Source organism: Nyctibius grandis, chromosome 15, assembly GCF_013368605.1.
Source record: "Nyctibius grandis isolate bNycGra1 chromosome 15, bNycGra1.pri, whole genome shotgun sequence".
NCBI classification, from domain to species: domain Eukaryota; kingdom Metazoa; phylum Chordata; class Aves; order Nyctibiiformes; family Nyctibiidae; genus Nyctibius; species Nyctibius grandis.
In genome coordinates, this window is record NC_090672.1 from 1,781,823 (window position 1) to 1,806,355 (window position 24,533).

The window sequence follows — 24,533 nt, forward strand, 5'->3', positions numbered from 1 at the left end:
CAGGATTTGCTCTTAAACCCAGCAACTGTTACAAAAATCGTAGCCCGGTTCTGGGAAGGAGGCCCACGTGCTCCCACTCCTTTGTGTGTGCAGCAAGCAGGCAGCACGGGGCACCAGGAGCTGATGCTACTGCATGGTGCGGTCTGGGGCATCCCTCAGTGTGCTGCAGCACGTGCCCACAGCCACTCTGTCCCCTGCAATGGGCAGGTCCCTGGCTGGCTACACGCCTGCATTAGACCCCCAGACTTTTTTCACATTAACGCCTCCTCTCCACCGGAGCACAGTGCCAGAAAAGCCCGCTTCGATTAATTCCCACGTTCTCTGTGTGTTTTGTTGTATTGTTTTCAGCAGGTTGAGCTTCACTGTGAGGCTTTGTTTCAAAGTAAATCTATACGCTTAATCCTTCCTCCTGCTCACAACTTGCATTAGTCTCTTTTAAAGAAAAAAAAAAGCTGTTTCCATAGTAACCTACAGTTTCTAGATATCGCTGTGGATGATAAGCGCTGCCACGCCTGGCCCTGTGGCTCTGCGACTGCACTCTGTCGAATGAATGCTAAATTCCATCAAACCACTTTTAGCAGGCACCTGATTTTTATCCCGCAGCTCTGGATGTTGCTACTCTGTCGTGGCTATGTGGTTCATGTGAGAATCAAGACGTTATATTTACATGTGTGCATATACACCCACACACTCCACCTACCTATTTTTTTCCCAGCAACATTCAGACTTTTTTTTTTTTCTTATTTTTAAAAATTTTTCAAATTTGTCACTTGTTAGCTGTTTTGACGCATGAAACCCGACATCAGTCATGGGAGATATTTGGACGTGAGACACAAGAAACTGACGCAAATGTTGTTGCTTTTTATTCTCCAGTAAATTCACTGGTAAATATATTTGCAGTGGGGATATTTTGTTGTCTCATGTGTCTTGTTAGTGGGGCATAGTTTTCCCAAAGGTTCTTTTTCACAGATTACCCTAAAACTTTACAGCTCAGTAAAACACTCAGGAGACCAGAATAAATCAATAACTAGAGGCAGAAGGAGTGCAGCCCCAGTCTCACCAAGGGAAGGAGGAGGCACGCGCTGGGGATCACAGGCTGTGCTTGTCAGTGTTAGTGGGCAGCATGTGTTAAACCCTTACGGGTGCTCACAATTGAATATACCCACGGCACCAGGTCCTAACCTCTGGCAGCAGCAGCAGAGGGAGGGAGGATGTCCAAAACAGTAAATTAAGAAAGGATAAGCAAAGAAATATTTAACAGTTAAAAAGATCCATTTGGAATCAGAGCAGTTAAGCTCATTGCACTGTAGCTCGTTCACCTGACTTTCCAGCCCATCCCTTCTCCTGTGTTTCTTGCATTACAAGTACTTTGGGACAAAGTCTTTGCTTTCCAATGAAAGTGTAAAAGCTCTCGCTTGCTGTTAGGATACAGGATTGAAGGAGTCAGGTCTGTGCCCATGTAACGATGCAGGAGAAAGCATCCCTGTGCATTCAGAGAAGGACTAAAGCACACACTGCGGCACACATCCCCTCTGAGAGGTGCCGGCCTGAAGGGAAAGTGGTGGTCCCAGGGCAAAACTGCTCTCTCAGTACCTGGGCAAAGTGCATAAAGTACTCAGGGACAGATATTTACAAGGCTTTAGGCATCTATTTTGAAGTCAAGGAAAGATGGTAATCCAAGTATCTTTTGAAGTAAGGCCCTGAGCTTCTCTGTGCTCCATTTCCCCATCTGCAAAATGGAGACTGGCAATGCCACAGAGAGTGGGAGTTAAAGGGCATCAGCTGCTCTGATGAGGCCAGGGGTGAGTGAATACCTATGAAGTCTAGCACTGTACAGGCTAACTTAGGTCCTAAATAAGTGAGGAACCTAGATCCTTCACACCAAAGAAGATAGCAGCTATTGTCCTATCTTAGCTACCCGGCACCAATTCCAGCAGCATCCACCTCTCCCCACTCTCTGCTGGACTGATCCTCCCTTTTGGCAATGGTATTTTGGATTCCAGGACACTGAATAACTCTTACCCTCAAAATGTTCTGAGACAGAAAAATCTGACATTTTCTGGTGGCTCAGAAAACGTGTTAACTCATTTGGGATTTTCCTGGGAAGGAAAGCTGTGGGAAGCATCGGGGCTTACCGTAACGGGAGTGTGCTTGGAGGAAAAAGCAGATGGAGTGGCATTGAATCACCTTATCTTCTACAGATCCTAGAGCTTTCAAAGCTGGTCCTGTTTCTTTCTTTTGAAATGTCAGTGAACAGCAACAGGAGTACGGAGAAAAGAAAAACCTTGTTCCTGGAACTCTCTGGGTGTTTTCCAAGTGGTTTCCCTAATTCTTCACCCTCCTGCACCTTAACTAGTTTCTTACAACAGAGCACAGGGGCTGTAAAATGCTACTGCAGGGACTGGGGGATCATTTTACACCTGCTTTGTATTCCCCTGAACAGCTGTAAATGACAACACAAACTGTGAAGCAGCAGGGAATTTGAACGCCTTCGACATACGTTTCTACACTGAGCCTCGGTAAATTAATTCAAATAGTTGCTGGGGATTTTGGGGAGAAGCTAGAGAATTCAATGAATGAATAAAGGAAGCAATTTGAAGCAGAGACCAGTTGGCGACTTGGGGGAAAGGAGAGAGGGGAAAGGGAGAAGGATGGACGAGGAGAAGGCATACTTCTGAGGAGCCAACCGCCCTGGCTTACCCTGGTCTTTAGGAAAGGGCCAGAGCCTCTGCAGAGACAGTAGCCCAGGGAGAGCAGGGCCACATGCAGCAATCGCCCCCTCCATGCGATGATTACGATGGAAGTACTCCCCATGCTGCTCTGCCTATATTTGGCTAGAGACGTTAGCTACATAAAGATTAAAGGCCTCTCCTGCATTTGTTCACATTCAGAACAAGCTCAGAATATGCCTCTGGGTGGAAGGCACTGCTGAAAACAGCACTTTGAATACGTGCATCTCTGGAACATCCTGACTCAAATGGCTTATTAAAAGCCTTCCCCAGATATATCAGGCTAATCAGAGCGCTAGCCTGTGTTGTTTGCTGCATTCAAAGTGGTAATCCTGTCAATAAACTGTTCTTCACACCTGCAGGTACCCCTGTCCCTAGCGTGGGTGAATAGCAAAAGATTTTTCACACTGGAAAATTATCTCAGTTTACCCCTGTGGTCAGCTCTTCACTGGCACATCTGGAGCTGGTTTCAGACCAGCACATTCTCTTGGTGAGGCAATTTGATATTCTGAGAATTAAGAGGCCAAAAGAATATAAAACTAGGCCAAAGTCTTTTCTCCAGCAAGTACAAAAACAGTCTTGTCATTGCTCTTACAGCCTCCTGATCCTGGAGGTAGTCAGAAGCATCGTAATTGGAGGCACAGATTTTACCTAACTGCATCATGCTCAAGTAGGCGACATCTGGGGACCCCTCACTGATGAAAGCATTGCACAGTGGCAGCAAGGACATTCTTGTCCTGAACATATTTGGAGAGATTCTCCTCCCACATAGCTTCCCACATCAGTCTAATTGTCCTGAGTATCCCCACTCTCACAGGTTGACAATACTGTCAAGGTGAATTGTATGAAAAAGAGCCAGTGTGGAAGAGCCAGAAAGAGACTGAGAGGATAAAGGATCAATTCAGACCATGTGCTGACCTGGAGCATCATAGATTGGTACCAGCTGTGAGTCTGGGACATAAACCTCCCTGACCCGTAAGGATTTACCTAAACCAAGCCCATGTCCCATCACTATGATAGCGCAAAACTGATTTACACCAGCCAAAGATCTGTTTCAAATTCTTACTTGGAGTCTTTTGTGGTTTGGTCTTGGTTTAGAAAACAGTAATGAGACGGTTCCCTGCATGACTGTTAGCCCTGAGCTGGCTATCCCTCTGTCACCAAGGCAGTCAGAAAACTCCCATCTGACAATTTCTGTGGGGATTGAATCTTGTATGTGCTTTGCTCAGCCACATTTTGGGATGAAAGCAAACCAACTCCTGGCACCTGACTTTCAGAAGGCCTTCAAATATCCAAGGATGGTATTGAAGGTAGTCATCTGAGCTGGGAATCTAGTCTTAATTTTTCCACTAATGCTAACGTCCATCAGCATCACTGTCACAGGAACTGTCCCCATCTTTTCTGACACATCAGTTGACTATGGACATTGCAGGAAGATTGCCTCTGGCTCAAACTCTGTGTCTTGTGCCAAATGCAGCACCTTCCTCTATGGGAGCACATTGCTACTTATGTATGACGTTTTCCAAGCCGGCAGGAACTATTGACCTTTCTCCCATCTATCCTCATTCTTGCTTACGTTTGCTGGCCATCCACTGAACAAATGAATGGCACTGACCTTCACAGCAGGTGTCAGGACAGATAATGTGGCCAAGGAGAAAAGACGGGGGAAATGTTGCTAGAGATTTCCTTACAATACTCCTAAGGGTGCCACTGTGATGCAGACATTGAAAATGCCAATAGATAGATAGATGAGATGGATTCCCTGTAATCTCAGACTCATCATATTTTACCTGTTACTCACAATAGCAAACAGTGAACTAACAAGAGGTCTGTGTGGGCTGGAGGAGTGTTCCTGTCTACAGAGAGAGCTGTAGCTCATACTAATTAGGTTGTGCACAGCTGGAGAGGTGTGCTCTGACCCAAGCAATCTGTAGGCACAGCTTTCAGCTTTTCTTATCTGCAAAGAGCTGGCCACCACCAAAAGAGCAGTACTGTATAAAAGCAATGAACAGAAATGTCAATGGAAGTGAGGGTGGGTGAAGGGGAAGTGAACTGTCCCCTGCCATCCCAAAAGGGCATGAGCTTGACTCTCAGAGGAAAGCAGAAGTGGCAATCATCTCTGGAGAGATGCTCTTCAGACACTTTGGATGCTCAAGCTTGGCAGAATCCAGCATGGGAAATGTATTCTGCTTCTGATAAATAGCCAGCTCTCACACCACCTGGGGAAGGTGGCCATTGTAAAGTAGTAGGCTGAAGACTTCTTGAAAACCATCTGCCCTGTCTGAAGAATTACAATTGTCTCCATGTCTAGGACAGAGAGATCTACTTCTCTTTTTCCCTTAAACAAGCATCAGTTAGACCTGGGTTCTTCTGTCTCAAAGCTCAACAGAGAAGTAAAGACTAAACCTAACACCAGGCCTTCCTGTCCTACTGCGGAGCTTAGAGAGATCTGAAACCACCTGCTGTGAAGTGCCTGGCCAAATACACTGAGGACTTTGCCTTGGTCTTGAACTCTCCTTCAGCCATCTGCGACAGCTGGAGACAGTGCCATGGCTTGGTGGGCTACCAGAGGGAGTTGTATGTCCTCATCCTGTAACCTCCTGCTGTGACCATTTGAGGGCTGTCTGAGTGCTTGCAGGAAGGGTATCAGCTGGCATGTGGGAGATGGACTCCTCTCCATACTTGCATCAGGAAGCACCAGGCACCATCCAGCAAGTTATGTGTCGCAGACATGCGCAGCACCTGCACACGCTGCTTTGTTTGGACTCTACCGCTTCAGAAACAGACCACCTCAATTCGTCATTGCCACCTACAATCATTTTGCTCACTGACACCAACAAGCCTAAAGGAAAAATGAAGCTATGGTTTATTTAGCAAATCTTAAGGGCACCCTTCTAGTTATAAGTTTGGAAACAAAAGTTCCAAATATAACAAACACAAAACTCAATCTCAGCCTGTATGTAACAACTATAGTCCTTTCTGGTTGCTTAACCTCTCATACTCTGGAGTCCTGAGACAAACCACAGCCAGCAGAACGGATGCTTTTCAGATCCCACTGCAAAACCCTACAGCTGCGGTCTTCTCAAGCCAATTTGCAGCACCAGTGAGCAGTGCTTTGCTTGGATCCTGCTAGTATACATATTATTGCCTCTATTTTTTCCCCCAGCTGTCCCCCATTCCCCTCTTTTTATTTCTTTTCTTCCCCTCCTCCCCAAAAAGCAAGTATTGATGGTGGGTCTCCACTCTTCCACTTCCATACTGGGACTTTCCAGCTTTATTCTAGTTTAATGTGCTATAACCCATTCTTGTTTTCCATCTTCCCTCCCAACCTAAAAGATTTTAGCATTCACTTATGTAATTTCCTGATTACTGCAATAATCTGAACATTAGCTGAGTAACAGGGTGTAGTTACAACGGAGCATTGCCCTATTCTGCAAATGAAACGGTATAAAAAAACATTAAAGGTATAGCTGTTTTATGAGCTCATGATCTTTTGTAAGTTATTACCTTTCTGTCTCACATGATATATGAGGACGTGTTAATAACAGACATAACTGAGCTAGGAACAAGTTCTTTTGGGCAAGCCACAAGAGCAAGTTTTCCCTTCCCAGCTTTGGCAAGAGCTCAGTGTGATATTTGGTCCAACTGGCTGGCCCAAGCAGAAGTGATCGATTACCCCTACATCTGCCAATGGCTGTGGAAGTCTGTGCTGGAAGCAAAGTCCCTCTCCTTTGTAGTTGGGTTTGTGAATATCTTCTTTTAGTGGACTCCTGTTGCCCGTGGCTTGCCTGTTTCAACCCTGACTGAACTGTAATGGCTTTTCTCCTTCACACGATATGGACAAAAGACAAGCAGAGGCTGAATGAACAGACCGTCATCTTTAACAGCATTCCTTTTCCTTCCCAGACATTTTGCCTTGCTCATCTCATGTCCCAAGGGCCAAGCAGACTCCTTACCAGGTGCTGTCACTTTGTAGTGTGACCATTTGTACTAGCACCCCACTTACGACACCTGTGCTCTGGTCATTGTGTGCCTCCACTAAGGTAGTAGTAAGTCTTAAAAATGCCCATCGGAGCCATCAGCTACCAACAGACACCAGCGAAGAATACTGCAATTAACAATTCCCCTCACAAACCTTCCCGCTGGCCTTTTCTCAGACTTGACAGTGCCTAAACGTGACACCTAAGTCAGACTTCCAGTATCCAGCTGGTCTCTTCTGTTGCAAGCAAATAATTTCTTCTGCATCTTCATTCAGGATTTGCCTGCCCTGGGAGCCAACGGGAAGAGACAGGGTGTCTTCAGAATGGGATTCATCCCATCGGAAGGCTTATGTCAGAGTTGTTCTCTGATGGTGCCTATACCTGTTCACTGGCCATAAACCCTTATTTCTTGTGTTTCTGTCCTGGGGCACAATCACATATCCTCTCAAGAGCCAGTCCCAGACCCTAGATATGCAAAAGCACCTTCCTCTTCCAGACAACACACTTCATGTACCTTTCTCCAGACCAACTTTATTTCACAGGTATAACCCTCTGGCACACAAAATTACAGGGTTCACTGGACTCTGAGTAAAAATTGAAGAGCAAAGAAACCCTTCTTAGTTCCCAGCAGCAGGGGAGGCTTCCAGAGAATGCGGTCACCTGGTCCTGGCTCCATAGGGTGATGCACATTGCAGCAAAACTCTTCTAATAGTTACCACAATGAGGCAACAGAAACCAAACAGTCACTGCCCTCAGTACTGGGCCCTTTCCACAAAGAGCAGAGCACATCAAGCCCCGCAGGTTGTGGAGCAATCTGAACTCCTGCTAGCTTCTTTCAGAAGCTTCCCCAGCAGGGACCATGAGCAAAACCTCCTCTGATCGCCGGGTGACACAGGTCAGGAAATGCCACCCAGAAACTTCTACGTGAAGCTGAATAGCTTGTGACGGAATGAGGGCATATCTTTGAGGCACACATCCAGTTGCAACTGAGAGATGGCAAGTGATGGCAAGTCTACTACATCCCACTTAACAAAGGTGGTCAGCAACCATCGAGACATTGTTTTGACAATTATCAATATATGAAGGATGAAATAAATCAGAACAATATCTTTACATAGGAGGCTGGCATCCTTGTGCCACTGGGGAAATCAAGGCAAAGAGCAGTCAAATGATTTGACCAAATTCACCCAGCCAGTAGAAGCTGGAAAAAAATTTGCATGTCCCTATTCCCAGGCCAATGCTCCTGAAGGACCTCAGGCCAGTGTCTTTAAGCTCCTGGGATACCCTCTAGGTCACCTTCCACCCTTTCCTCTTGGCACATGCCTATAGTTCACCTGAATGAATAAAGTGGCCCCAATTATGTGGATTTCTTTCTTCTCAGCTGCTGTGTGCAGAGAGCCCAATTATGCTTTATAGAATGTATGTTTTGTTGGAAATACACAATGTTCCAAGCTTAATACAAGCATTTTGGTATAAGCTGAATTTATACCTCACTGATTCTGAATTTTTAAAACGCCTAGAGAGAACAGCCACGCTGTTCAGCAAAAACCTTAAAGAATCATCACCACTGATCCCTGCACTCCTCTGCTCTATCTGATTGCCTTTTAAAGTCATTTATTATCCCAATTTTAGGTTTACAAAATCCACTGCAGTAAAGTGTGATGTTCTGCTGACTTTAACATATTACTGGTACAACCACCTCTGAAGAGAGACAGCAGGAAAGCAGCACTTACCTGGGTTACTTTTGGAGGTGCGCACAGGGGTGTAATGGTTTTTGGAAGATGTCCTGACTGGGGTGTTTTCTTTGGGGGAGGTATCTATGGCCGAGATAGTCTCTCTTTCACAGTGTGCTATTGGGATTGGTCCCTGCTGCCTTAAGATGTCAGCCAGAGCCCTGGGGAGAGAGAAATATGGAAAAAACATATTTTCACACAGTAGCTAGGATGGCATTCAGTATTTTCACTTCCACAGTCACTGTGCAAATCCAGCAGTAGTTGGATTTCCACCATAAACAGAAAAAAACAACAATAACAACAACAAAAAAATGGCTTAAAAGCTCCGTTTCTTTTTGTGTGCCTGCTGTATGTATTTACAGACTTGCCTGGCTATTGTTTAGTTTTTCATATGCTTCCGCTAATTCACTTCACCCCTGGGTTATGTTATCTCTCCATCATTTTCCTTGCTGTCAGTGACAGTGCAGATGAACTGCTCTCCGTAGCATAAAGCACTGCCCTCATAAAGACTCACCACTGAACACATCAGAGCCCTAAGACTCAGGCACTGTGATCTTCTAAAGGTTATACCAAAACTGCTCTGCCTAAACCGAACTTCTTTAAGACGGAATCAGATCAGGAGTCCAGTCCCCACACTCCTTAAATCCTTGTTTATTTCTGCAAGAAACTAAATACACAGCAGTGGTGGGAGTGGGTTTCTTAAAGAACCAGTAGTCCAGAAGAAAAGGATTAAACAAATTTCATGGGTTAATGTCAACACAGCCATTAGCCTACCTTTAGCTTTTTGTCCATTAGGGATTTCTTTAATGGTACTGAGGTCTCTCTGCTATCCCCCAAGAAAAAGAAATGTCACACAGTTCATCTGCATCCAGTGTTTTCCCCTTGGATGAGTGGATACTCAAAAATTTTTTTTTCCTCTGTGAATATCATGGACACAGTGGAACGATTATAGCGTGAAATGCACTGATTTTCTTAGTGCAGCCACAAGCTATTTCTTGAACCATAGGAAAAAGAGGAAGGGGGTGGCTTGTGTGGATTATAAGGGACAGTGGCTTTTTAAAGATGATAGAGTTTGAAAGGTTCTTTTCTCTTGGCAAAGGGAATATGCCTAATGTCACCTTGAGCACCAAGAAAGATGTAAGGAGGAGAAATTCCTTCATTGCATATTGATGAGAATGATGCTGGTGTTGCTCATATCTACTAGCACTCCTTAAATGCCATATTTCTGGTCTTCCATGTGAGAAATAGTTTGGGACCTGAGTCCCTTCCATTTTCCAAATAATTTCCTCTACAAACTGCTATACTTGCGCATAATGAATTGCAACACTAAGGTGCTCTACAAAAGAAAGTCTTGGAAGGTCTCAGAGGCTCCAGAAGAGGATGACATTAGTTCACAACCACGCTGTACACAATAAGAATATTTTTAACCTTATTTGATTATTTATTGTTCGTAGAGAGAGCAGGCATAGAGGCTATAACCAATCACATGATATGTATATGCGAACACATACTGATACATATGGAGTAAAAGGGCTGTCACATGCAGGGACATGAGAGCACAGACTTTTTTTTTGTGCCAAGATTGGTTCAGAGAAGTAAAGGCAGCAGCAATAAGAGACAGATACTTATCCCTGTCCCAAGTCAGTGCTTAACTCCTTGGTTATTCCTCACTGAAGAAGAGGAACTGATATTTGGTGTTCTCCAAAAGATGCTGAATTCCCATTGACTGACACAGATTTGTGGGTGCTCACCATCTTTTACAATCATGCCTGAGGTGTCTCAAACTGGTCACCAACTTACAGGACGTTTGAAATTTTGGCCCCTTGCCCAAGGTTGTTCAGAACGTGAGTGGCAGAACAAGGACCTGAAGCTGGGGCCTGAGGTCCCTGCCCTATGTAATACCGCACGGTTCCCTCCTGAGGAGAGGATTCATTCAACCACCAGTAATCCTGATGGCTTTTCTAGGCAAATATGTCCCCACTGCATTACAAATCCTGCTGACTGGGGAGGATGTGGGAAGCTAATGTGGTCTGTATTTGGCACCAGTGTCTAGTACATCCTGTCGGAGACAACACATTTTCTAAAGACAGCAGGTTGGCAGAACGGAGCCCTTAGTACATATCTCCAAGATATATTAAGCATCAGATGACCATTTAATGGTATCTGCAGTACAGGAATGCTAAGAGTCATTTTTCAATCGCAGAGATTGTATTAGGACCATTATTTACTAGCCCATAGTGGCCTGGGCTCATTTTGAACACTTGTAGACGACACTCTTAGTGTCAAGAGTGCAATCACTCAGAGTACAGAGGAAGATGACAGTGTGGATAACACTAAAACACTATATACCACTTAGCTTAATATAATAGAACCAGCTGGGCAGGAAAGGTCAGGTTGGGGACTGGTGTACACTCAGAAGGGGCTGTGTGGGATGAGGAACACAGAGGCAGTACAAGAAATTCAAAGATGAGGAAGTGGAGCTGGAGGTACTGGTGGGATGGAAATGGTAGAGTACAAACCAGCTGAGTTTGTTTAACCTGACAAAGAGAGGCCCTACATCCCACTAATGGGGAGCTGCAAAAGAGACAGAGCAAGATTGTTCTTGGAGTTGTAAAGCAAAGAAGACAAGATGCAATTAGCACATGTTGCAATAAGGGCAATTCCACTTGGTTACAAAAGAAAAAAAGTCACAGTGGGATAGTAAAACACTGAAACAGGGACCCAGAGAGGCTGAGGGATCTCCATATTTGGAGGTCTTCAAATTCAACTGGATAAGGCCCCAAACAACCTCCTCTACCATTGAAGTTGTCCTTGCTTTAAGCAGATGGCAGGATGAGGGACCTCCAGAGGTCCCTTCCAACCTAAATTCTGTTACGATTCTGAGTCTAGGATCACCTTACACTGCAGATCACCTTGTTTCTCCTGATACTGTAGTCCTTTCTCCTTATTACTTTCTGAATGGGGTTTGATACAGTTCTAAGAACACAGCTGCCCTACCTGTTGGATGGACAGTTTACCTCCATTCACTAAAAATAATTGAGGCAATTAAAGTGAATATACTCTGGAACAATTAGAGTCGGTGAGCAGTGCCTCATCCTCTCAGACATTATCTACCTGAGAGCTGAACTCTGAGCCTGCTGCCCTCCGTGGACAAAAAAAAAACGTGTTCAGGATAATATTTCAGTTTGTGAACAGTTTCTCATAAAACTATGCTTGATTGTTCCTTGGTACAGCCAGGACCTGAACTCACTGATCCTTACCACAAACAAAAATACAACTCAGGTGATAAGAAGAAGTTTAATCCCTTCTTTGTTTTTCATCCTGAAGGAATATTAATAAGAGCTACTTTCTGGGTTAGTTGTTGGTCACAACACAAGAAAACGATTTCTAGAGTGCCAGCTACATGGAAAGGAGACTGTTATTCTCGGATGAACTGAAGAAATCACAGGTGATACTCAGGAAAGCGATGTCTGCCGTGTTAGACTATACACGAGATAAGCTGAACACAACTGTCAAAAGCAAACCTAGCTCATAAGTGTGTGGGACTAAAACAATGCGGGTTCAGCAATGCTGAAAGTGGAATCTTCTTATGCCCTAAACACATCAAACCATGTCCTGAGTGGTCACTCTTTGTCCTCTTCTTTGTGTCTACAGGGAGAAAAAAGACTGTTCAGCACCAGCAAAAGAAAACATTATAGGTGGAGGAGAAAGTCGAACTTGGATCAAACTGATTAGTTCCTTGCCAATTCAATCATATCACTGTGTGTGACCCAGTTTATTTCCATAAAGCACAGAGGGCTGAGTCCCATGCTGGTGGAAGGTCAGTCACACTTAACTGAGGAAGGATTTGATCAGTATAAGTCTCTTGGGTACAGCTGTCTAATTGTCTGCTGAAAAAGCTTCAAGCAGAGTAACCGAGTCACTTGAAATGTTTGGGTCTGGCGTGTGCAGCCATTTGGGTACAATTAGTCCCACTGATGTCAACAGCATCGTAATCACCTGCACAAGGCTATGAGACACTTCAGAAATCTTTCTGTGACGACATATCTCTTATCTCAGGCAAACAAACCTCACTCACTGGAATGTGCTACCTGTGGCAGTGGATGGAGTAGCCAGAGTTGCGTAACTGTACAACCATATCCTGAGATAATGATTTATGACAGCTTTTTCATTAACGTCATTTATGTGAGAACACTAAATCTTCTTTCCACGTAAACCCAGAATAGACACACTGACATCAGGGATGTTGTTCCAGACCAGTGCTGGACTAGCAGCACGGGAGAAAAACCTGACGTCTTGCATGGCCGAACATCCCAAGGCAGAGCAGGCCAGGTCCTGCTCTCAGGTACGTCAGCAGGGAAGGCTTTCATGCAACTCTGGACTAAGTGAGTACTTGGAGAAGAAACACAGTGGGATGAACACAGGGACTCTAATGCAAAGAAGAAGTTGTGGTCATTTTCAAAAGAAACAAAAAAAAGGTCTTATTGGAAATACAAAGGGCCAAATGGGATGGGTGTAAGCAGTAGGGTAGCAGGGTTCGGCATCAGCTGGGGCCCTGATGTTGAAAGATGAAATCAACAGACTTTGCTACAGAGAAAAGAGAGTGAAGGCAAGGCAAGCTGGGAGAGGGGCAATGGCAGGGAGTGACAGAAAACCAAAACAGAACAAGGAGAAAGTGAGCAGAGTAGTATAAAATGGAGGAAACAGACAGGAATAAACCACAGTAAAGACTAGGCAGGGCGTGAAGTCCAGCAGAGTGGAGGGTATTCATCTCCCAGTCCTAGAATGGAGATGCGGGAGGGGAGAGGGGAGCTTCTTTGTGCAATAGGGAAGTAAATCATCAGTAATGATTTTTCAGGCTCAAGGGAGGTGATCCTTCCTCTCTATGTAGCACTAGTGAGACACATCTGGACTGCTATGTCCAGTGCTGGGCTCCTCATGCACATCATGGAGCAGGTGCAATGAAGGGTCACAGAAGTGCTTAAGGGCGTAGAGCAACTCATACATGGGGGAGAGGCTGAGACAGCTGGGACTGTTCAGCCTAGAGATCGAAAAGCTCAGGGGGATCTTATCAATGTGTATCAATAAGTAATGGGAGGGTGTAAAGCAGATGGAGCCAGGCCCTCCTCAATGGTGTCCGGTGACACGACAACAGGCAATGGGCACAAACTGAAATACAGGAAATTCCACTTATGCACAAGAAGAGACTTTACACTGAGTGTTCCAACACTTGAAACTGTCCCAGAAGGTCACAGAGCCTCCATCTTTGGGGACATTCAAAACGCAACTGGCCACAGTCCTGGGCAACCCACTCTAGCTGACCCTGCTTGGAGTCTGGACTGGTTGATCTCCAGAGGTGCCTCCAACCTCAGCAATTCTGTGATTCTGTAGAGTTTGTGTAGCCAAACCAGATTGTCCTACCAGAGGGTCCAGCCCCAAGCACCATAAAGAAATGGGCTTGAAACACAGCAGAGAGAACGTCCACTAGGGAGCTGATCCTGATTCTTCTAGACCCAGACTAAAGCAATGACTCCAGTGGGATTTCTTCAGGCTAGGCAATGTCATTGACAGCAGACCCAGGCTAAGAGTGCTCCAGGTCCATTTCTGTAAGTGGCTTTTCCTACCACAACTTTCACATGGTGAAACACTCCCATCTTCCACAGCCACTACCAGCGCCTTAGCTTCCTGACCTCAGCAATTCCAGCATGGTGATTTGCTTGTCTCCTGCACCCATGGGGAGAAATTCCTTGCTCTTAAGTGTTCTGTGGACTGAAGGAGGAAGGATTTTCTTGATATTACTGGGAAAGCTTGAGGCAGGGCTGGGACCAGAGCCCACAGTTTCCCCATCTAGTTCCCCCCCTTCACTGGCCAAGGAAGCTCCATCTGAATAAACACACCCCAGGTATCCCTGGCTGTTTGTCAGCTTTTTTCAGGACACATCTGTGGAAATGCAGAACTCATGTCAGTGCCCCTGGGCTGGCAAGGATTTTATGGACTGTATTTGATGAAGATATCTCCAGTCCACACATGATCCTCTCCTCTTGGGCTGGAGAGAAAAAACACACAGATCCTGGGGAGACAGAGAGAAGCCAAGAGCTGAAATGGAGAAGAATGCCTGGTTATAAGAAGTGAGTTTGCAACACATTGGCATTTGCCTCTGCGATGAGCTCTCAGACACATCGCGATAGGAGGGAGTACAGTGTAGAAGTAACATTCACCTGCAGAGGCTGAAGTGACCTTGCAGCCAGAGAGAATGTGAAGTTGCAGGGGTTGTGAAGGACCAGTTTGCTTTAGCACACCCTGCCCGCCCACCACCCTAGCCGAGACCTGTGGCCTTAATTACTAATGAGGTAACAGCAGGCTGGAGGAGTGCTGTCCTTCACCACAGTCTTTTTTGAAAGTAGTGTCCTGTTTTCCCAATATCCACAGATTTTCAACATGAATTGACAGGATGAGTGTGGGCACAGTCATCCCTTCTACTGAAGACAAGGGGAGCTTTGCTGGCAGCTCCAACAGGCCAGGATGTGGCCTGTGGGAAATAAGATTTGAGTAGAGAGGTCTGCAGATGCCGGGTAGGAAAAGATAGGAAAAGCTGACTATTTCAGTAGTGCAGGTTGTATGCAAGCAAAACTTCACTCAATTGCCTTCTGAAAATCCCCTCTCTTGGAGACCTCATGTACAGGGTGTTAGAAAACAGAATTGCCTGTTCCAAGTCCCTATGAATTTGGGGAAGAATGGAAAAAGAATGACCAAATGGATCTGGCAGAGCACAATAAAAAGACCAGTGTCTGGCTGAGCTAAAAGTACAGGTGTGATGGGGTTTGTGGCAGAACTCCAATTGACTTCAGCATAGCCAGGATTTCACTACAAGTCTTTAAAAAAGGAGTGAGGTTAAAGACTCCCTTATGCTCTCTTACTAACCCGGAAAGAAAGAGGCAGTTAGTCTGAGAGAGGCGATTTATCCAGCCATGGAACCAGCTCACCTGGAAGGGACGGGCCTCTCCAAGGGAGAGGGATTTCAGTCACTGGCAAGTCGTGCAGACCATGGCCGTGCATTATTCATGGGTTGGTTTGGCGCCTGTCCCTGCTGCGCCCTGTGAAGTTTAAAATGCTGACCACACCGAGCCACGTGCTGCCCCCGACCAAGCCAGGTCTGTGCTGTCCTGCGAGATGGGCTCCCACACTGCAAGTTCTGCCAGCTGAGTGCTGCTGGCCTGTGTTATTCCCCTGTGCTAGCTGTGAAACATCAGACGGGAAGGCGAGTGTACACCGCCTTTCATCAGCTCTCCCCATCTCTGCTGCCTCCTTGGCATCACTCCCAGGGCACGTGTCTGGCCACGCTCTCTGACAGTGCTCTGATCTTACTACCAGAAGGATGGGGCTTTAATTGATTACACAAACAGCACTGCAAACTGATACACGGAGGGAAACACAGGGATGCTGCTGCCAGCAAACCCCTCTGGGAGGCAGCCTCCTTTGTGTGGGAGCGACTCTGCCAAAGTAGATCTTATTTCTGAAAGTGCAGGGGCTCAGCAGTGTACTCGAGATGCAAAAGAGATAACTGGTCTCTGCAGCTGCAAGAAGCAAAAGCAGCTGGTGCTTCAGAGCAGGGTTTCTGGGAAGGAACACTGGAAATGGTTTTTCACAGTAACCTGAACGGGAATATGGTGGATGCCTGTACGTGTGTGTGTGTACAAGAATAGGTGAATGCACCCATAGAGTTAAGAAGGGAAGAAGACTAAGCATTATGACACCCTTCTAAGAGCGAAGCATTTGTGCACCTGCACCTGGTACAAGTGAGGAAATATTCTTTCTTAAAAAAAAATACTACAAGAAAAAGTCAGATGTCTTCTGAAAAAAACTTTATGCCAAATACAAGAATTATTTCTGAAGCTCCTGGAATTTAGTCTGGCTTTAATGATAAATTTCACTGAAGTCTTAATTATGGATGTACTAAGGACCATATCGTTACCCCAGACTATGACAGCAGAATGAGGCTGTCAGTTTTCCTGACTCGCTGTTCTTGGTGAACTCAAAACTAACACATAGGTGACATAATTACATTATAGATACACACCCATTGTATGAAGGCATGTATGTGGAAAACACATTTTAGCTGAAGTAGAAGTAGTTACACTGATAAATCAACAAAACAACTGTCACTGTGAGCTCTTGTCTCTCCTGTCTTTATAACGTGAAGTGGAATCAGCAACTGGAAAGTAAAGCTCTTGTCTTTGGGACAGGTTCTTTAGGCTATTTATCAAGAGTAGTTAATACCAGCAGTGCTTAGACTGCACATCTTATACAAGTACTTTACACATCTAACACTAATATACAAGTTGAATAAGTCTCCTACTATTGCTGGGATGTGGGCAAGGAATTCACTGCAATCACTAAACTCACAACGGGTAATACTATTCCTTTGAATAGTGATATAGCAGGTCCAAAGAAAAAGAAATGGTTACGTAAAGATTTTGTAATTAAAAGTTAAAATAAATCTTTCCAAATGATGTTTCATCATAGAGAGCTGTTATACTGAGCAGAAAGGGGCCAGGGCAGCAAGGGTCAGGATCTACCTCTAAGCCATTATTAGGTCATTTAGGGACAGCGAGTGGCATGCAGAAGTTGGTGGCCCCAGGAGCCATGTCCCCCAGCATCACGGAGGACGCAGCTCGCTGCAAGCCAGAGCCCAGGCTGCCACCTGCTGTGCTGCGGGGACTGTTCCGAAGAGCACCGACCCTCCCTCGCTGGCTCCGGCCCGTCACCGACCCGGCGACCTCCCCCTCCCTTGAGAGAGAAAAAGGGAGGCTCTGGCGAAGAGGCGCACCCAGAAAAGAAAGCATGGGTGCTGGGGAGAACTGGGAGCGGTGTTATTGCACAGAAAAGGAACTCAGCGCTGGTCTTGATCATGGAAAGAAGATAAAATAAGAATAGCAGGTCTTTCTAGGTATTTCACAGGCATGAAAGTCTGCAGGAATTACGCTAAGAGCTCAGCTGGTACAGGTTTTTAGTCTGTTGTTGTTTCTGCTTGTACATCTGCATGCACCAAGCCAGTAACAGCACTTGGTGGACAGGCAGCAGTTTGAAAAACACATGAGTGCACACACAAGTGGTTTCATGCACAGCGTATCTATTTTGCACCAAATCCTACACTGCAAGAACAGTTAAGAGACTTTAAACTGATTGACGAAAACTGTACTTTCTCTGAAGAGCCCTATAATTGCAATAGAGGAGGCTGGGGCAAGAGCTGAACTACAGCAAAATATTTATTGTGAAAGAATTGCAGGATTATCTGTCTGGGTAATGAGACATTTGAGAGCTCCATGCAATACAGTGCACACAGATCTAAGGACATACAGATTGCCCATGTGAGTAGGGGCAAAGGCAAGCAAAAAAGCACCATGATCTCATTTTCCTGATAAGGTTCAGATCTTCTTATGCGAAATAGAAGTTTTAAAAGGCATCTGATCTCCAAAGACATACAGATCAGCTGTTAGTTAAGGATATAAGAGATTACAAAACTAAAAGAAATAGAAGTTCAGAGCTAGACTGGATTCCCTTATGACACCTTATGATGGAGGGTTTCTAACAGAAAAAGTTAATTAGAAAGCAGAAAAATATAAAGTAAATGGGAATTGGAGACACTGAAATGATTTGGTGGAGGCAGCATGGTTTCTGAGAGTAGCCTCTCTTACTGGGAGAGGTTCAAAAAGAAAGGAGAAGACTCAGAAGCCACCAGTGGAAGTCTGTAGCCAGGCAGCCTCTGTGCTGTTACCAAAGCTGGTCTCTTTATAAAATAGATTCAGAGAGGAAAGCATGGCAAAAAAAAAAAAGTCACCAAACTGGGCAAACTGTGTCCAGAGCTTCAGACTGAAGCTTCTCCAGTACATATAAGCGAAGCAAAAGGGAAAATATTTTGTACAGGTACATGCATACCTCTTTGCCTTGATTTGGCAATCTGGGAACAGGTAATTCATCAATGCAAACAGGACAAGATTCAGGTCTTGTCCCGTCATGGGAGTTACCTCAGCTACACTAAGGTGCAGTATTGGTTTGGAACAGAAGATCTAGCCATGAGTAACTTCGCTGAGGCCACAAGATTGTGCCTTTTTATGTTTTACCTTAGTCAAGTCTGACACATATTTGTGGACCTGTATTCTGTGTACTATGGGAGGGACAGGGCGCTTCAGAGAAGAAACTCAGAAACCATCAGGAATAAACAATACAAAGCAGGGCGAAGAGCAGATGAACGGCACATGAGTGAGTTAGATGAAAGAGAGAAAGTGGCATAAAAAAAAAAGCAGAGCATCAAAAGAAATCAGTGGAAAAAGAAAGAAAGCAGTGACAGCATCCAAGAAAGAAAATCTTCTGTATAGTCCCTATGGGCAGTTGTGTGTTCGTAGCACTCTCTCCCTGCTCTGGGGATGTATGAAGTTTGATTGTTTGGCTCAGGCAACACACACCAGCAGAGAGCAGAACTGAATGAGCCAGCTGTGATCACAATTTGAAAAACTAAGTCTAGAGATAGGTAGGTTTCACAAGCTCCGCTGCTAGCAAAGAGGGTTGAAACCAGCTACCCTCCAGCGACTCCTCTAGCACCCAAAGGACCCAAGAGCTGCGGTGAGATGCAGCCTGCAAGAAGAGAAAAACCTCCCGTACTTTATGTTAGCATCATGCAAAACAGTGCATGCAGCCTTCCCGGATCTGTGGACAAACAGATCCATTGCCTCTGATTCCTGTTGAAATTCAGAGCTGCAGAGTGAAAATGGCAAGAAATTGATCAATTTAACTGTGGCCTCCACATGGGAAAAGGATGTTCATTTATAAAAACGCTGTTGTTATTCACAGAGCAGAAAATGCAAAGGCAGAGATGAAAGAAAAGGGTAGCAGAAATATCTTGCCTCTGTGTAGCAACAAAGATGCCCTAGGAGTGGGGTAACGTGAAGCACCCTGAGCAGAAGGTGCTTGTTTCCCTTCTCACTCTCAAAAGCCAAAACACTCACCGGACACACTCCATGCAAGGACAGATAGAGAAGATGGCCTTTTAGCAGAATACTGAGCTAGTTTCCTGGGAAAAATCCCAGAACCGCTTCTCAGCAGCTACACGAGAACAGCTGGGCTTCCACCACTGCCCCAGGGCATCACTGCCACTGTCTCCCTCTGGCTTGCAAGTGCAGGCTTTGGCTGCCCATGCAGCAAGAAATTGGTACTATTTCAAACCCTAGCTGCAAACTATAAACAGATTCCAATTTGTGCATTCTTACCTCAGCAGAGAGCGCAATGGTTACTGCTGCTGAGGGCTAAACAGGGGTCATAGAGTGATACTACTAGCAGTGAATTATTTATGTACTGTAGCATGGGGATTTAGGGTCATGGCCATGGGAAGAGAATATTCTGGGTCACATCTCCTTGCTACAGAAACACATACCCAGCTTTGAAAACAAACAGTTGATATTCCTTGTTCGCCGTCAAAGATGCCCTAACTCATTCCCATACTGAAAGTAAAGTGAATACTCTGCCCATGTAAGAAATGCTTGAGCAAAAAAAAGCCTGGCAAACTGATGAAAACAAACCATCCTCACAAATGCAGTCAGAGAGCAACAGCAGACAAAACGTTCCTGAGTATAGCTCTCAGAAATCAGCTCCAGTTTCTGTCTGGAGTCCAGCACGCATTAGTTCTGGCTGTGTAACTCCAAAGCAAGATCCAGAGAAGAGGTAGTCATATACGGCCAGGTTGAAAGGTCCTATAATCGTTAAAAAATCAGCTGAGTTTAAAGCATTACAAGTGCTTCTGTAAAATATGAATATTTTACCTCCTGTTTTTCAAAGCACTTCCACTTACTGCTCTTAGAAATTAACTTAAGTGTCAGTTACTGACACTGCTCAGCCCAGAATCACAGCAGTGCCTCTGCTTTAAAGGTGCGTGGCAGTGCCTGAAAACAAGACTGGATTTTCAGCTCTGAAATGTACATGCATATCTCAGCGCACAGCCAGCCTTTCATTTCACATGAGAGTGACAGTTCTCCTGTGAATTTGTAAACCCTCCTTTCTATCAAAAGACATGAAATGAGCCCTGCCTCCATCAAAATGTTCTTTCTAACTGAGTTAATAAGGATTTTCTGTAAAAGCTGGATGAGAACTTAGCAGATAAATAACATCTACACACAGTTCCGCTAATGGACTATTTACGACGAAATGAAATATAAAGCATGCTCTTGCTTATGGTGAAGTGCAGGCAAGTCTTGTTTGATCTTCCCTGGGTGTGGGATACTGTTCATGATGGGCTATTTCTAGCCTACTGTAATATTTTATGTTTATACTGTTGCTCTCCTCATCCCAGAGGTTTTGTTGGGATGCACACTGAGATTTAATGCACTTGTCATCACTAGAGTGAATTATTTTGGATGTTACACTTAACTCCAATTGACACAACCTCAAGCAGATAGAAACATCTGACTAGATTCTGATTTTCTCCTTCCCTTTTACTCAGCAGCAGTTCTCAGAGACAAAGACGAACCATTCCACTCCTCATATTTGCATTCTGCTTAGAGCACTGATAGCATTTTTCCTCAGACCGATGCAGACCCTGCCTGCTGGAGCTGCGCTTCATAGTATTTAAACCATTGTGCAATGTTGATCAAATTCCGGTTACACAGCTCTGAAAGGTATAATCTTTTACCAGCTACCATATTATAGAAGTCAATCAACTCTTTAAAATGCTCTGAAAGTCAAGCTTTCCAAGCACTCAATCTGCCATTCATACTTCTACGCACAGGTGAATCATTTTACCAGAACTTATCTAAATAAAGAAAAGCAAGCATCAAAGAAATGAAAACATCAGGAAGAATTCAGACAAGTCTGGCAATACCGTCTCTGATTTCAAAGGGTCTAGGATCCAACCCTGTAGCACACTGAAGCTAGAGCAAAAGTAACATATGGGCATCCGAGTCAGATTTCCAAATTTAGTGTTAAGATAAGGCCCAGACAAAGTTGCCTTGAAGCCAAAAGAGCTGAGCAGTTGGTGAACCAGCCCTTAATTAAGAAAATACTTAGACTATTTTCTGACCAAGATACTTTCAGGACCCCTTACTATACAGACACAAGTGACCTAAATGATATCACAATGTATTTAACACTGTGAAGCTATTTTCTTGAAAAGGCAGAGACCAGAGGCAGGTGGGTTTTGTGATGGAATACACAGGCCAGACCCTCAGCCAGCATAAACCAGCATTACTTTTTGGCCTCATTGAAGACACAGTAATTCATACCAGCCAACACCCCTCCGTGTATAGTCTTATAAAGGGAGGAGTCTAAATAAAACACATCTTCGCAAATAAATAAAAACTATGTCACTCATCTCTTTTTTCTTTGTAGAAAGCTGAAATTTCTTCCCTCAGACTCTATTGACTGCGACTGAAGTTCAGGCTTAAAAATATGGTCAATGGTTTTAATCGTTTTGATTACAATTTCTTAATTAAAATAATTTTTATGAAGCATTATCTGCTAGAGATAAGGGCTTTCCCCACTCATGCTCACAACTATTCTTATAAAGAAGCTCCTCACCAATTTTTATGTTCAAACATAGCAACCGCTTGGATTTGTAGCACACAAGATGTACACATCATTTGGAGGGGCTTTTTCACCAAAAAATAATTATGAACTGAGAGGGTACATGCATTTATCCAAAAGGAGAATTGTTATGGAAACTTGAGCTTTGGCTTTTAAACAGGATTTTCTCTACATGTCAAGAGTGTTTTCTCTTATTAAAGCTGTTAAAACAGCAATGTGTAAAACCACTGAGAAAAGGGTATCAAACTACTTCCCTAGCAGCCAGTAAGAAAGGACAGATACTAGCTTGAGTCATATGGATTTAGAGGGGAAAAGAAATTTAAAAAAAAAAAGAAAGAAAAAGAACACTCCCTGATGCCACTGCTTCCCCGAATGCCCCTTGCGACCACCAGGCACCCGCCGGGAGGGCGCAGGGCAGTTCCCTTCACGCTTTTTAAACTTCTCCCTGACCGGGCCAGGCAGCGCAGGACCCGGGGGGTCCAGAGCGCCTCTGCCGCCCCCGGGCCGATGGGGGGCTCCGGGGGGGCGCGGGGGGCTCTGCGCGGGGGGCCGGGACGAGCGCGGCGCTGCGCGGGGCAGCGCGGGGCAGCGCGGAGCTGTCCGCGGCGCCGGTGCTGAAGGCGGGACAGCGACCCACTGCACGGGGCCGCGCCGAGGAGAGGGGCCGCGGAGGGGAAGGGGAGAGGTTCCACGATGCTTCCCCGAGGGTGGGAGGGCTGAGGGGGCACCAGGACGGGTCCCCGTGTGGGCAGTGGGAGGGGGTGGGGAGGGATGGTCCAAGGGATGGCGTTGTCCCTGGACAGGCCACGCAAAGGAGGAACTCCTGGATAGATGGTGGAAAGGGAAAATCCTGTGACGGGTGGTGCAAAGAGGGAACTCTTGGAGAGCCCTCGCAAATGAGAAAACCCTGGGATGAGTGGTTCAAGGGGGGACCCCTCGAAGTGATAGTGCAACGGAAGATCATTTGGACAGGTGGCACAAAAAGGGAGCCCTTAGACAGCCATTGCAAAGGGGAAATACTTGGAAGGGTGATGCAAGCAGGAAACTCATGGTCAGCGAGTACAAAGGATAAAGACTTGAACAGGTAGTTCACAGGGGTACGCCTTGGACAGGTAGTGCAGTGGGGGAACCCTTGGACAGTGGTGCAAAAGGGGAACCCTTGGACAGCCAGTTCAGAGGTGGATTTCTTAAAAGGGTCATGCAATAGGGAAACTCTTGGACAGGCTACACAAAAGGGAAGCCCTTGGATGGGTGGTTGAAGGAGGACCCCTTGGATGGGTAGTGCAATGGGGAAACACTCAGACAGACAAAGGGGAAACAGTTGGAGAGGCAGTGCAAAGGAGGAACCTTGGGAGAGGAGGGTGTCCCTAGACAGAAGGGGAGCTGGAAGCAGGGGGAGGATCGCACCTGTGTATGTTCATCTCCCGCGGCGGGCGCCGCGCCTTGTCGTAGGCCACCTTGGCGAAGACGCCGGCGATGAGCACGAAGGCGATGGCCCCGCACGAGATGTAGACGGTGGCATTGGTGCTGTCCTTGTCCGGGTCGTACTTGTTGGCGTCCCCGTCGGCGCCGTTGCTGCCATCGGCGGGCAGCACGCCGCTGGCGGTGGTGGGGTGGGCCCACTCGGGGCTCTTGTAGTTGCGGCACAGGCTCTGGTCGAGCTTCTCGGCGCGCTTGTTGCAGCAGAAGCGGTAGAAGCAGGTGCCGCAGCAGTAGCGGAAGCCCGTAAGGCTGTTGTTGCACTCGAACTCCTTGTCCCACTGCCCGCTCACGTCGTAGTACCCCCAGCACGTCTCGTGCGCCGGGGCCGAGACCCCGCCGCCGCCCCCGCCGCCGGGGGGCGTCCTGCCGCCGCCCGCGCCCTTGCCGCGCCCGGGCAGCGCCGTGGGGGCGGCAGCCCCCGGGCCCGCCAGCGTCTGGTTGAGGAGCTCCTTGCCCGGCTTGGGGGTCCGCCGCGGCGCCACCGCCCCCTGGGTCCGGTTGCCCTTGGCGCGGGGGGGGCCGGCCGCCTGCGCGGCCAGCAGCAGGGCCAGGAGCTGCAGGGAGAGCAGGAGCAGCGGCAGCAGCAGGTGCCGCGGCCCCATGGCGGGGGCGAGGCGGGGGCCGCGGGTCGCGGCGGGGCGCGGCGCGGGGTGGGGGGCGGCGGGCGGCGGCGCGGGGCTCAGCGGCCGCGGCGCTGCCCCATGGAGGGGCACGGGGGAGTGGGGGGGGGGAGAGGCGCGGGGGGGTCCCGCTGCTGCCGCGCCGCTCTTCAGCGGCGGCCGCCCGGCGCCGGGCGCTTCATGCCGGCGCGCAGCGAGCGGCGGAGCCCGGCGGAGCGGGGCTGGAGGCGGCGGGGTCCCGTGCCGGCCGGCGCTCCTCCGGCGAGGGGCTGCGAGAGACGGGGAAGAGGGTCAGAGCGCGCCGCGCCCCGGAGCAGCCCGGCCCGCCCCCGCCCGCCCCCCGCCCACGGCCTTACCATGCCGGAGCGGGACTGCAGCGCGGCCGCGGAGCAGGCGGGCTGCCCGCGCTCCTCGCGGAGG

The 24,533-nt window shown here is 46.9% G+C and overlaps 1 protein-coding gene across 1 annotated transcript in view; it reads right to left on the bottom strand.

Moving 5' to 3' along the window:
- Positions 1–24,095, bottom strand: part of SHISA6 (shisa family member 6) — a 262,276-nt gene extending 238,181 nt beyond the window's left edge. The window contains exons 1-2 of the mRNA XM_068413462.1: positions 23,419–24,095; positions 8,443–8,603 (exon numbers count right to left, since the gene is read on the bottom strand). Of these exons, the coding sequence (XP_068269563.1) occupies positions 8,443–8,603; positions 23,419–24,095 (838 nt within the window). The remainder of the gene's footprint in view (positions 1–8,442; positions 8,604–23,418) is intronic.
- Positions 24,096–24,533: the final 438 nt, after the last annotated feature.